The 14,350-nt window shown below is 59.2% G+C and overlaps 1 protein-coding gene across 4 annotated transcripts in view; it reads right to left on the bottom strand.

Annotated features, from left to right (window-relative positions):
• The window catches only part of IQSEC1 (IQ motif and Sec7 domain ArfGEF 1), a 122,644-nt gene extending 115,076 nt beyond the window's left edge, over positions 1 to 7,568 (bottom strand). Inside the window, exon 1 of one of the 4 annotated variants that reach the window (XM_034997112.1) lies at positions 7,070 to 7,568. In XM_034997112.1, coding sequence (XP_034853003.1) covers positions 7,070 to 7,137 — 68 coding nt within the window. In that variant the 5' untranslated portion in view covers positions 7,138 to 7,568. Of the gene's footprint in view, positions 1 to 592; positions 706 to 807; positions 912 to 7,069 lie in introns of those variants that run through there. The other 3 variants (XM_034997115.1, XM_034997114.1, XM_034997116.1) reach the window with 3 other exon arrangements.
• Positions 7,569 to 14,350: the final 6,782 nt, after the last annotated feature.

Here is a 14,350-nt window from a genome sequence, read left to right on the forward strand (position 1 = left end):
GCTGCCCATCACCCAGGGGCTGTCTCGAAGTCCCGCCCGGCCCTGGGGAATCTGCAGATCCTCAAGATTCTACTCTGGATCATTTTGGAAAGCAGCTTCTGCTCCCTCTGCCCTGGGCCTGCTCGTGCTCAAAGTTCATGCTCTGTGGGGTGAGGGGGTAGCAGCAGGGAAAGAAACGGCACCAACTACACTGCAGGGGCCCTTGGCAAGTGTGCAACCTCTGTGGGCCTCAGTTTACTCAGCTGGAAAATGGGTGTGGTTCCTTCTCGGGGTGGTTATGAGGGGCCCTCGACCTTCCATCCCCACCAGGGCCTGGGCTGGGCTAATGCCCAGGGGAGTGAAAGAACTCCCCTCCCATGGCTGAAGCTGCCCTTGTAGGCAGCTGCGGGGAAACCCCTGAGGTTCTCTGGGCCCTGGCCATCCAAGCAGTGAGGAGAGTTGACAGAAAACAGTTGCGAGAAACATCGAACACACCGATGAGAGCCCCAGAGACCCTGCCCCAGCAGGCTGCCCTGACCATCAACGGCCTCTCACAGGTTTCTCAGGCGGCTGCGACCCTCTCCCTCCCCCAGGCTATCTGGTTGGTACTCACAGTGTCACAGGGGAGAGGGCGGAGGTCCTCCTGGAGCCCCAGCACCCTGCCTGCCTCCACGGCCCCTGGGGACGAGCTCTGGGCCCTCCCCACCGCAGGGCCTGACGTCTGACTTCCTCCCTGCTCAGCCAGCATCAAGGAAACCACGCCCTGGGGAGAGGGTGCCACACACCCTGGGGCCCCCGCCCACCTCTGACTGGGCCCCAGACACTCACTGCCCAGTGGGCTCCTTCAAGGTCCGGCCAGTCCGAGAGGCCTCAGCAGGCAGGTCAATAAATAATACAGCTCCCTCCCTGGCCAGTCTCGTGTGGCTGATCACGTTTCAGGCCACTCGAGTTTCAGGTGAGGCTGCTTTGTTCGGAGTGCCTGCCCAGCCTGGGGCTCTGGCCACAGGGGCGCTGACACTCACCGAGGGCCAGCCCGAGCAGGCAGGACTAGGCGCATGTCGGTGGCCCCGGCCCAACCAGGACTGGGGTGGCAGGGGCCGGACATTCCACTTCACCTCCCTACGGCCTCCTCGTGCTCTCAGCTCCCCACCCCCACACTGGTGGTGTCCCCTGGAAAGCCCTCTGCCTGGCCCACCCCCATTCCCGGAGGCCCCGCCCTGGCCCCGCCTCCAGGAAGCCTCCTCATCCCCAGCTGGGAGTGATCTGTTCCCATCTGAATTCCCCCTGCCCTCAACGGCCAGTCTGTCGCCTCTGGGTATCAATCATCGTCTCTCCTCTAGACAGTGGCCACTACCTCCTGATTGGTGTCACGTCCCCCAGCCCACACCCCTCCCTCTCCACAGTCTCATTTCCTTCAGCAGCTCCAGTGATTGTTTTAAAACAGAAAGCACATCGTGTCATTATCCTGCTTTAAACCTGGCCCTGTCTCTCCCCCACCCCAGTAAACTCTCAGGTCCTCACAAGGATCTGGCCTGCCAGACTTTGGGGACTGCACATTCCTTCCCTCCTGGACCCCGGCTGGGTCTCCTCCATGTTTTTCAAACACACCAGGGCCTTTGCACCTGCTGTTCCCTCCGCCTGGAATGCTCTCCCCCAGGTCTTCATAAGCTCCCTCCTCCCTGCCACTCTCAACTCAATGCCACTCCCTCAGACAGACCTTTCTTTCTTCTTTCTTCTTCTTAAGACCGTTTTATTTATTTTTTTTAAAGATTTTATTTATTTATTTGACAGCGGGTTAGCAAGAGCAGGAACACAAGCAGAAGGAGTGGGAGAGGGAGAAGCAGGCTTCCCGCCAAGCAGGGAGCCCAATGCGGGGCTCGATCCCAGGACCCTGGGATCATGACCTGAGCCGAAGGCAGATGCTTAATGGCTGAGCCACCCACGTGCCCCTTAAGACCGTTTTATTGAGATATAATCCACTTTCTATAAAATCCACCTATTCAAAGTGTACAACAATTTCAGTATATTCACAGAGTTATGCACACATCACCCTGATCTAAGATCAGAACACTTTCATCATCCCCAAAAAGAAACCCCGCTTGCATTAAGCAGCCCTTCTAGTGCCCCCTGTAGCCCCCAGCCCCTGGCAATCGCTACTCTACTTCCTGTCTATGTGGGCTCGTCCACTGTCAGTGGTGTTTTGTGACCGGCTTCTCTCACTCAGCATACTATTTCCAAGGTGGCTCCGTGTCGTGACACATCGCAGCCCCTCATTCCTTTTCGTGGCTGCGTAGAGTTCCATCGTGTGGACAGATTTAGTTTGTGTGCTCTGCAGCCAGTGGGCAGCTGGGAGAGGTCTTCCCTGACCATCCAGGTGTCCTCTCGGCCCCAGGCACTCAATCCACCCTCCCAGTTTGATCTTGCCTGTAATCCCTGTCTGAAGACACCTCCCTCCGTCTATTTGCTTGGTTTACTGCTTCTCTCCCCCCAGCCGTCGGCTCCGTGCGGCCTGGGCCGTTGACTTACTCCTTGCCACATCCCCAGGGTCGGGCACAGGCCTGATGCAGAGCAGGGGCCCAGCAAATATTTATTGGCTGACTGAACGAAGCCTTTTCCAGTGAGATTCCCGTGCAATCTCCCTGCCTGGCTCGGAGGACACCTGCTGCCCTCACCAGGAAAGGCCTTGCCAGTGGCCCAGCTTGGCAACTAGTAACTTGAGGCCCTTGAGCCCCAGGTTCCTCCTCTGTCCAGTGGGATGGCTGCCCTCACCCGGTGGACATGAGCTGCCTGATGTGAGGCTGGACACTGAGCACCTGGCACAGTGCCAGGGCCAGAGGAGGGCTTCACCCCCACACAAAGACTGGATGGGGAGTGATGGGCAATAGAGCAGCATGGGGAGGGGCAGGGGGAAAAGGGGGGAGGGGGAGGGGAAGGCAGGCCTGCAGGGCTGAGGTGGTAAGTCCCTCGTATGAAAGGGTAAAGCAGCCACCAGAAGAATCCATGTGTGCTTTGGGCAGTGCCCATGCAAGGGGTGGAGGCAGCTGGGTGAGCCCTGCCTAGGAGCTCCCGTCCCACCCCATGCCCAGCTCCAGACCCTGCCCAGAGAGAGACAGGGATAGCCTGTCCAGAAGGGGAAGGATGTGGGGAGGGGACTAAAGACCCTGTCCTCAGCCTCAGGGAATCCTGGCCACTTACAGGCTCTCCCAGGACAGGGAAGCAGATGCTCTGGGGGCCTGGAGAGCAGGGCCAGGCCCCCCAGTGTGTGTCGGGGGGGCACATCCCAGGAAGAGGGGTAGAGGGGTGTTCACTCCAAGTGGGAAAGAATTTCCTTGCATTGGAGCTCCCCAGGCCTGGCCCAGGCTGGGGGGCGGAGAGCTCCCTGTCCCAGGAGGTATGTGCACACGGCCTCCCGCAGAGGGCATCAGATGGCTAATTGTCCGGGAAGCTCCCTGGAAGCTCCCAGAGCCTGGCTGTCAGCTGCTCCCCAGCCCTCCTCCCCAGATGCACCTCAGCAGGGGAGGGGTGGGGGGGCCTGCTCAGCAGAACCCCCGCCCCACACCCACCAGCCCCCCAAGTGGGCTGCCTCTGCCCACCAGGCGGCTCAAATGCCCCGTTGGCCCTCAAGGCACAAAATGATCTGTCGTTCCCAAAATAACACCAGATGCAAAAGTGATTTTCCAGCCTGGCCCCAGAGGCTGAGGATTACCGATGCCACAGACTAAGGCCTGTGACAGATGGGAGCTTGGAGGTGTTTGCTCAGAGACAGAGCCACGGTGCGGCACCTAGCCTGCCCGGGCAGGCCCACGGCCTCGACTCAGTTAATCTCACAACAGCCCTGGAAGTCGCTTACACAGTACAAAGGGGCTGGACCGGGGTTCGAACTCAGGCAGGCCTGACTGCCGAGCTGTCCTTCTCCCTGCTCCAGCACTCCAACACTGAGACTCAGGGGGACGAAGGGGACAGGCGTCACAGGGAGGCGCTCCACTGGGTACCGGCCAACAGAACCCATTCGTGATCTTCCCCAGAACCACCTCGCTGGCATGTTACCCAAGGAAACAGGCCCAGAGGGGTTTAGCAACTCACCCCAAAACGCACATCATATAACCTACCGTCTCTGGCTGTGGGCCCCGGTGTGCACAGCTCCCAGGTGTCGTGTTCCCTCTCGGAGATCTGGGGCCAAAGGCCCAGAGACCCTGCCCCTGGCTTCTGGGCTGCAGTCACTGAACCCCTGGGCAAAGGGCCAGGGCTGGCCGGCCGGCAGCCTGCTCCCCACACACACCTCTTGCTTTTCCAGATGTAAGCGGGTCTGGGCCAGGGGCGACAGACTCGGGTGGAGGGGAATCTGAAGACGCAAGTGGAAAACTATGTGCTGTCCGATTGCAACCCTCCAATTTGTCACTGTGGCTGCCGCCAGCCCCGCCTCAGGCCGCAGACCTGCTGACTCAGGTCTTCCCTGATGCTGAGGGGGGCTGGGATCCCACCGAGGGCCTGCTCTGTCCTTCTCTCTGTCTGTCCGACTCGGGGGCTCACCTCAGTCCTCTTGGTGGCCTCCCAACAAAATGGGGTGGGGGTCCAGAGAGCAGAGCAAGTCTCCTGGAGCCCCCTAAGGGCCATCTTCCCCAGCTAAGCATGGAGGGGCCCTGTACTTACAGGTGCTAAGTGGGGGTTTGGGGCCAACCCAGTGCCAATTATGGTGTCCACACCCACCTGGTGCTGTGTTTGAGGGTAAGGCGGCCACCCCACCAGTGTTCATATCAGCCCTGCGATGCAGGCCTGCCCATCGCCACTGTTGGGCTATCAGGCCAAAAAACACTCTTGGAGCACTTAACCATGAGCTGTGCAAGTCTCTGCCCCACAGCCCTGACTGGTAATTGTCCCTTGTGCCGTTAGCCCCGCGCTGTAGACGAGGGAATTCAGATTTTATTTTTTTTATTTATTTATTTGAGAGAGAGAATGAGAGACAGAGAGCATGAGAGGGAGGAGGGTCAGAGGGAGAAGCAGACTCCCCACCGAGCAGGGAGCCCGATGTGGGACTCGATCCCGGGACTCCAGGATCATGACCTGAGCCGAAGGCAGTCGCTTAACCAACTGAGCCACCCAGGCGCCCCTAGATGAGGGAATTCAGGCATGGAGCGGCTGATCTACCAGGCCCTGCGAGGCTGGGCTACTCCTCCTTGGACTGGGTGAGCCTCTGGCAGAGCATGGCAGGGCCTCCCAGTGCTGGGCTCCCTGCATCCTGTAAACAACCCTTGAGGTTTCCATAGTGCCAATCCCCAGAAACCGCAGGAGAGAAGGAGACACAGGGAAATCCAGCTGAGGTTGGAGGGAAAGGCACACAGCACACTCACCATAGCCGGGGGACTCACCCCCTGCTGTGGCCTGCCTGGCCGAGGTGCCAACCGGAGGAGGTCTATCCCAGGGTCTAAGGAGGGACAGGTGGCCACTGACTCACTCCTGGGGTGAGCTTTCCTCTCTCTGTTCCCACAGCCAGCCACATCCGCATCCAAGAGAATGCCTCCACCCTCACTGTCTGCCCTGTTTTCCTAAAGCTAGACCCAAGGCCTATCCCTGCCATGCCTCCCACCTTCACCCACCCATCTATCCAGGCCCAGAGGCCCAGACCCTCTCATCCAGCAGCAAAGACAACTGTGGCCACTGTAATGATCGTTTCCTATCACAGTGAGTGTGGGCTGAGGGGCTAGGTTTCCCCTTTCTCTTTGGCTGCCAGGAAGCTCAGCAATTTTCACCTCTACAGAAGGACCTCAGGATCCTGCTTATCTCTCTGTCCCATTCTATTTTTTTTCTTCTAGGTCATTACATTCTGTCCTATATTGTACTTATCCTGGTCCTGATGTTTTACTTGATTTATTGTAGGTATTTCCTATAAGCAGTCACAAATATTTTGGAAAGAAGGAAGAAAGGAAGGGAGAGTTTATATAGTTTATAAACTAGGTGATGAAGGTGGGAAGAAAGAGGGAGACTCTTCCAATCCCTTAGCCTTTGTAAAACCTCCCCTTGGTAACAAATATGCCCTTAGGTGGTATCTAAATAGATGTCTTCCAAGCCCTTCCAAGCAGCTGCCTCTAAGCCCCTCCCATATAAACTCTGGCCCCACCTAATCCCCCTTTACAGACAAGACCCAGCCTTGCCCGAGATCACACAGGATCCAGCTCCCTGCTCCCTGGTCTGAATCCCTTCAGCAGGTGCGGGGGCGGGCGCCAACCCGGGGACAGGCCCCCTCCCCAGGGCACAAAGAGCCCTGCTCTGCCTCCATGTGCGCTGGCGTGCACAGCGCCCCCAGTCCAGGCACCCCTCCCTGTCCGTCCACCTGGCGAGGGGGAAGGACGAGAACAAGAGCAGCGGTAATCACACCTGAGGCTTACCCAGCGCTGGCCGGGCGCCAGGCCCTGTTCTTTGTACACCACCTCATTTAAGCCTCACACGAATCCTGTAAGGATCTGCAGGTGGGAAGCTTTGGCCGCAGAGATGAAGCCACTTCACGCCGCTGATGACGCCAAAGCCAGTTTTAAACTTGGGCGGCCTGGTGCCTGCGTCCGGGCTGAGCTCTCAGCCGCTCGGCAACTGCCCCGGACAGGCACAGGAAATTACCCCACGCCGCGCTCTGAAGGAACGAGTGTGGGCCCCATTTCACTGACGGTAACAGGCTCAGAGAGGCTAGGGGACAGGGCCAAGGTCACTCGGCTGTGCCCAGTGCCCGTGTGTTATGCAACAAACGCCCGTTCCCGTGCACCCTGGGGAGTCTGCCAGCCATACCGTGCCTGCCGCTGGCATCCTCCTGTGGGCACGCCGGGGCCCAGCCAAATGCCCGCACACTCCCCACTACTGTTCCACGCTCCTGCCTCCCTCCCTCCCCACTAGAGACTCTGAGTTTCTCCGGAGGGCACCAGGCATGACCTTTCCTGCCCTCCATCCCTGCTCCCCCCAGGCTGGAGCTGTCCTGGGGCTCACAGAGTCCGTGCAAATCGGCCAGCCCGGTGCCCAGCGTCCCTGCCACCAGGCGATGGCCGGGCAGAGCCGCGTAGACACACACACACACACACACACACACACGTGCGCACGTCCCGAGTACCTGAGGGTCCTCACGGAGATGCAGTACTTCCACATAAGGCTCCACACGGCGCTGCCGCCACCCTTCATGCCTGGCTAGTTGGGAGAGCCAGCGGCTGAGGGACCCAGGGCCACAGCCCTCCAACCCTGGTCTCCTCCCCGCCAGGGGCTGGCTGTCTTTGCTGGCTCTCAGGTCACTTCCTTCTTCATGGTGGGAAGAAGAAAGACAAGACCTACAAGCCAGGGGAGAGGGGGAGGCGCCGGGCTGCTGGTGTCCCAGCCACCGGCCTTGCTGTCCCCAGGCCAGCCTCCGTGTGCTGGCCCGTCGGGCTGCTCAGCCCCTCCTGGCTGAGTGGCCCTCTCGCACCAGACCCCGTGGCTTCGGCACAACCTTGCGCCTGCCAGGAGACAGCAGTGGCTGTGGGCTGTGGGCCAGGGGAGCAGTGAGTCACTCGGGGCGGGACGGGTGAGGGGTGTCTGCCCGGTGAGGGAAAGTGCCGGTCCTGTGTCCAGAGGCTGGCCTGGGACGGGAGAGGCCGAGCCCGAGAGGGAGGGAGGTGGGCGGGGAGGCGAGGGCGGGCCCACATCCTCCCCCATCTCCCCAGAGGCCTAAACCCAACACCCCGCCCCGCAGCCCGGCCCACCCCAAGCAGCAGGCCAGGAGCTGGCCAGGACAGGGAAAGGGGCCGCTCTGCCTGCTTGGCTCCTGGGGGAAGCCTGGGGTGTACGGGACACAAAAGAAAGACAGATTCAGGGCTGCAGCCTGGGAGGGCGGCTGGCCCAAGAGGGTCTCCATCTGCTGGGAGAGACAAAGTTCCCAGGCCTGGCCAGGCCACTTCCTTGCTGTGTGACAGATGATGCTGTGTGTGGCCGGCCCCTTTGACCTTAATTTTCCCTGACCACTTCGGGCTCATGGAGTCCTGGGCACGGGTCTAAGCTCTCCACGGGGCCAGAACCGGCACATCCAGTTCTCCCAATGGCCTTATGAAGTGGCTTTGATCATCGGCTCCGTTTGATATTTGAGGCAACTGAGGCACAGATGGGGAAAGTCACTCACCCCAGGTCACAGCCCTAAGAAGTGGGGGAGGTGGGCTTTTTGCTGTGGCTCCGGGGGCGCAGCATTTCTGGGTAGAGGTGGGAAGTGGAGGGGGGCGGGGGGCTTTGGCCCCTCTGAGCGGCCGTGGGGGCTGGGCCCGAGCTGGGTCTGGGGCATTTCCAGACCAGGGTCCCAGCTGCAGCCCCCACCCTTGTTCCCCATCCCCCTCCCCCCAGCTGCTCCAGGGCCCAGCCCAGGGCAGGCAGCTGGGGCTTCCCAGGCAGAGCCCCTAGGGACAATGACTCACAGCTCAAGGTCAGGGTTCACAGAATCTACTTCTACCCACCCACAGCCCCCAGGAAGTTCCCCAGGGTCAGGTGGGTCCAGATCCCTGCACCCTGCCAGGCCCTGGGCGTAGAGCTATAGAGCTATGGACGGCTGCCAGTGTCATCCTGTCCAGGGCCCACCAGGGCCCCCATTTCACCTATAAGAGAACTGAGGCTCACAGGGGGCATCACCTGCCCACAGACAGTCAGGGAGGGTGGCGCTGGGCCCTGAGCCTGGGTCTATGGGTCAAAGCCTTGCTCTGTCCCCAGGCCCCTGGCCCTGGCCTGGGCAGGACGTCCAGGATTCCAGCCTGATTCCCACAGTAAGGATCAGCAGCTGCATGTTTGTCTGTCCCCCAAGCCAGGAAAGAACTTTTTATCTGAAAGCAACATTGCTTTCTACAAAGGCTGTGGCTCCTTTGGGGGGCTCAGGAACCCCAGTTCTCTCTCCTCATCATCAGAAGCCACCACAGCGGCCCACTACCTGTCATAGGAGCTCCTCCACAGCACCCTGGGGAGGTGGCTGCCCAGCCTCAGCTTGAGACCCCTGAGCGATGGGAAGCTCATTATCCTTCAAGGCTGCTATTCCAGCCTGAGCCTCCACTGACCTAAGGAAACTCTCCCCAGGGCAGCACCTCACTTCCTTGTGCCACACAGAGTAGGACCTCCATTCAAGAGTTTATCTGGTCTGTCCTACTGGTGGAAGTTTTCTCAACATCTTCTGTGGGCGGAGGCAGCGTCTGCGCTCTTGTCTCCAACACCACCACTCTGTTCACACCATCCACGGACTCACTCATCCGTTCACACATCCATACCCAGCTCCCGCCTCCCTTCCCTCTCCCCTCCCAGCCATCCACCCACCTCTCCTCTCCTCTTCCTTCCATCCATCCCCTCACTCACTCCCCTCTGGCCTGGGCTGATCCCTGGTCCCCACAGGGTAAAAAGCTAGAATAGGTGATTGCAGAGGCCTCTTTCTCTTCCTGAAGCATCTTCCAGAACCCTCGTCCCATCCTCCCTATCAGCCTGTTGCCTCTCACCTGGTCCCCCAGGATTCCATCCATGGCCTGTCCCATCCCAGGCACATCCGAGCCTTCTGTCTTTCTGCCCCGTGCTCTCCTGTTGCCCGCTAGGCTCTGGTTTCTCATGGCTCCTGGGCGCTCTGACCCCAGGCTCTGGGGCAGACCCGCTGGGCCAGGGCTTAGCACCGGGGTCCCTCACCACTCAGCTGGGAAGAGTATCTGTCACATGCACCTCCCATGCCTGTTGTGTGCAAGACACCAGTCGTGGAGGGTAGCTGGTAGAGAGGGGAAGGTGGCAGCTTTGGCCCTGGAGGTGATCTCAGAGAGAGGTGTCATTTTCAGGACAGGGGGCCAAGACCCTGTCCTGGAAGACACCCCTGCCACCCAAACCTCTGGAGGGGCCAGGCGCCGCTCTGTTCTTCCCCTTGGCTGCACCCACCTGTGTGCCCCTCCTTTCCAACAGCATCACACTACGGCTTCCCTCCCCCACTTCACAGATGGGGAAACTAAGGCACGGGGAAGGGATGCGTGCAGCTGTCCCCAGCTGCCGGGGCATCGCCTGCTTCTCAGAAGACTGCTTCCTTGGCTTGATGAGCGACGGGGTGGGGGGCACCCACGAAGGATTAGCAAAGCCTCAGGGAAGAGCTTGAGGGCTCGAGGTGTAGTGTGGCCACCCGGCAGGGGCCACGCCCTGGGCCATCTCCCGCACTCCCTCCCCGGTGGCCCTTGAAGATCTGCTTTTTCAAGGCGCTGGCAGCCCCCACGCCATTGCTGTCAGCTTGGGCCAGCCTCACACCCGAGCCGTTACGTGCCGCCTGCGCTGCTCCCCAACTTCGCAGGGTGCCGATGGCGCAGAGACTGTCACACGGCCGGGTGCAGGTGGTGGTGGCCTGGGGGTGTGCTGCCCTCCTTCACGACTGCTCTCATCATGTCCTCCCAATGGCCTGAGGGGTGGCGGTCATCATGCCCATTTTATGGGTGAGAAAACTGAGGCTCCCGGTGCTCTGAGGTTTCCTGAATGCTGACTCAGCACACCGTCGTCCTCATCACCGATGGTGGCTTGTCCCTGAGAATGGGGGCGGACTCCTTCTTCACCTCTGACTCCCTGTCCCTAACACTAGTCATCCCATCTCCCTGAGCCTCCATTTGTTCCTCTGCAAAATGGGAATAAGCATCCTTGCTACGGTGGGGAAGAAGTGATAGCAGGCTCACAGAACCGTGTGGCCCTGGGTGCAGGCCTCAGCCTCTGAGGGCCACCTTCTGCAGGACAGCAGAGCTCACGGCAGCTGTCATGGCAAAAGCCCCTGGCACGGCTGGGCACCCGTTAGGTGTCCAGTGATGTCGTCCCTCCAACTTCCCCTGTAGGACACAGGGGGCCACAGCAGGAAGAGAAAGTGAGGGAGGTCTGAGTGGAAGCTCGCCCCTCTCCCCAGCCACGCAGCCACGGCCGGGCTCAGCGGAGAGCTGGCCGGCCCTCCACCCTCCGTGCGGTGACTCACACGGCCCACTGAGGATGAAGTCACTGCCGCCCAGGCAAAGAAAAGGATACATTTGTTCCCTGGGAGATGCCGATGCCATGGTGAACTTGGCCTGTGAGGGCAGGACACAGCCTGTGCTTGGTGGAGGGATGCAACGGCTCCAGCAGGGAGGGCAGTGGGTGGAGCCCCTGCTCGTGGGGAGGGGGACTGAGCTGTGGGAGGCGCCCCTCCTCCGCAGGCCAAGGGAGGGCCTGTGAGCGTCGGCCTAGCCTCCAGGCCTAGCTGGATTTGTCAATTCTACTTGCTCGGTGAGGAATATCTGTGGTCTCAGGGATCTGAATGCCCTCCAACCTCTGCCTCTGACTTCCACCCGTCTTGCCCACAAAATGGTCACTCTCCAGTCTCTTCCCTGGCAGTGGGCTGGCGGTGACAGTGGGTTTATGAGGCCAGACAGCGCCCCCCTCCTTGCTCTCTGGATCTCTGTGTGGCCTCCCCAGTGCTGTCCCTGCCTTTGGCCTGTCTCCCACTATCTGTCATAAGCTTCGTTTTAAACCCAATATCCTCCCTGAGGCCTGCCATTGCCTACTCCTGGCCAAACCACAGTGAGGCAGGCAAGACCCTGTGCCGTCTGCCACCCACATCGAGCCTCCTGATGCCCACAAGCGGTCCCTGCCCCAGGCCTCCTGGCTCTGAGCCTACCCACTCTGGACAGGAGTTCTGCATCCCTGGCCTGTTACTCTCCAAACGCCCAGCAGATGGATTGTCTCCTCTGCTCTGGGCCCATGGACTGAACCACCAGGCTCCCATGCCCCCATTCCCGGTCGTCTGTGGCCAGTGGGAGACCCTGGCAGGAGAGCGGGAGGCGGTCAGGGTGTTCACTGCCCCTTGGCAGCCGCAGTGCCTGGCAGGTGGCCCTCTGTACACGGCTCTGTCTCTCTCCTGCTCCACATAACTGCGCCCTCTCCCTACGCTCAGGCCCTGGGTTGTAAGGCCTCCCAACTGCTGGCAGCCCCGGTGCCACACCGTCCCCTGGGTCCTCTCTTAACCCTACCGCCATGTCTGTGCACGGCTCCACTGTGGCCAGCTTTGCGTACAGACGCTTCCAGTGAACCCTCGATACCCCGCCCCACCACCAAGGCCACCGCCTCTAGGAAGCCAATTACTCCTATGTTTGTTCCTTCATCCGTTCCATGTGGGGACTGCCTTGCTAGTGCCAGACTCCACTCGTGGACCTGGGGAAGAGGAGGGGGAGCCAAACAGGGTTGATGTTCTCCTGGGAGGAGTAACCGGCCCCAAACAAAGAAACCTGATAAGCTTTCCTGGGTTCCTTCCTCTTCTGCCCCACATCCTCTCTGGTCCCTGAGCCTCACATTGCATGGACATGGCCTGTGTCCACGTCCCTCTCCCTCCCAGCCTTGAGAGCCCATGGAAAGCGGGCAAAATATCCACACAGTTTAGCTCTTTCCACACCTCACACACTCTGAGGAGTGGCGCTCACTACTACCCCCCCCTTTTTTTTAACAAATTAACAAACTGAGGTTCAGATGCCTTGTCCAGAATGATCTCTAAACTCAGCTCTGTCTATCCAACTCCAAAGCCAGAGCTCTTTTTCCTGATTCAGGCTGAAAACAAAATGAATCACCCATCATTTATATGTACAGACTTCCAGTGGTGCCCAGAGCAGGGCCAGGCGTGAGGCAGACACCCAACACATGCCAAGTTGGCTGAATGTTAAAACCCTTAACCTTCCTGCGTCTTAAGCAGCATTTACCTTATGTGGAGGGGGTGCTGGGATGCCCCTATTTTTCAGATGGGAAAATGGATGCCCAGGGTTGTTAAGAGCATTGAGTCATGGGGGACCACTGGGTGGGTTCCCAAGCCCCCAGGGAATCTAGCCAACCGACTTCTGCCATCTTGTCTCAGGCCTAGGAGGCCAGTAAGGGCTAAGGGCACAGGCAGAGATGGTCACCGAATCAGGCCGGGTGTTGGAGAAGACTCGAGAGAAGACCTCTGCCATGCCCGTCTTGGGGAGCGTGAGGCACATTGTGTCCAAGCTCCCGACTGGGTGTGCAGGGCCTCGCTTTGCTTGCCGTGCAGACAGGAAACTGTAGGGGGCAAGGACAGAAGCAAGGACCAGGAAGCAGCTGATGCTTGGACCCAAGAGGTGGCCCAGATGGTGGGGACAAGTGACTGGAGTCTAGAAACATTCTCGAAGCAGAGCCAGTAGGGATTGCAGATGGCTATGATATGGGGTGAGAGAGAAAGAAGAACAGGAGATGATGCCTGGGTTTCTGGCCTGAACAACTGGGGGATTGGAGGGTCCATCAATGGCAACGGGGACATGAGGACGGCTGGTGGGGAGAGGTGTGGGGGATGGTCAGGTGGGACAGAGGGGTGGGGACCATGCAGTCTTAAGGGACAACCATTGCTGGGTAGGAATGAGGGCTCTGGTTTTTCAGAAGTCAGAAATCCACACTTTTGCCTAAAAGCTCTTGATTTTTGCATGTCTGCAATAAATTCAAACTTGAAATGCCATATTAGGGCTAATCCCATGCAAGTCAAATCAAGTCCATCTGTGGTGTCCGGCCCACAGGTCACCTCTCGTACTCTTTGTTCCTTTTCACCTGTCAAGGCTCACTGAGCTGCCATGTCCTACAGGAAGCTGCCCATGACTGGTCCAGCTCCAGAGATGCCCGTGGCTCCTCACAGCCCTTAGAGCAGGGAAAAATCCAGACCGGGAGTGACTTGAGGGTAGATATGGAGCTTGCTCATCAGTTTCTCTGGCCCTGGCAAACAATTTGGCCCAGAGGAGGAGTTAATGAATGAGTATCTGCTAAATGAAGGAACAACCCTTTCACTTGATCTGTCTGCCTTTTATTTTGTAAATGAGGAAGCTGAGGCCCAGAGGAGGGATGTGCGCTGCCTAGGGTGAGATCTGGGGCTTGGGCCTGCTCACTGTCCAGCCTGTTTGTCACCTGCCCCTGAGACTGGAGGTGGGTGGGGCAGGAAGTACAAAGACGATTGCACGATCTTATCAAGTTTGGCCACTGGAGGGAAAGCCAGGATCCTGGGAAGCTCCTAAGTATCCGGGGTGGGGATGGTGGGGGGGAAGACTATTCTGGAATGTCTCTTGAGGACCTGCTGTGGTGGCCTGGCTATGGGACAGATGGAGCCCCAAAGAGCAGGGTCTGACATCAGCAATCAATCAAACCGAAAGACAGCCCTCCTGGCTTCTCTCTTTTGGGACTTGTGACTCTGTTCCCTTTTGGGCCTGGGGAAGGCAGAAATACCGGGGACCTTCAGGGTTTGTGCCCCCATCTGCTATGTAGGGAGATCAGACAGTGGAAGCAATGGAGGCCCCGGTCCCATTCCCTAATGTTGGAGATGGAGAAATGGAGTCACACAGGGGTTAAGTGACTTACTTAAGGTCACACAGCAGGGAGC

The sequence above is a fragment of the Mirounga leonina genome, unplaced genomic scaffold, assembly GCF_011800145.1.
Source record: "Mirounga leonina isolate KUSES-001 unplaced genomic scaffold, KU_Mleo_1.0 Mir_94, whole genome shotgun sequence".
Taxonomy (NCBI): domain Eukaryota; kingdom Metazoa; phylum Chordata; class Mammalia; order Carnivora; family Phocidae; genus Mirounga; species Mirounga leonina.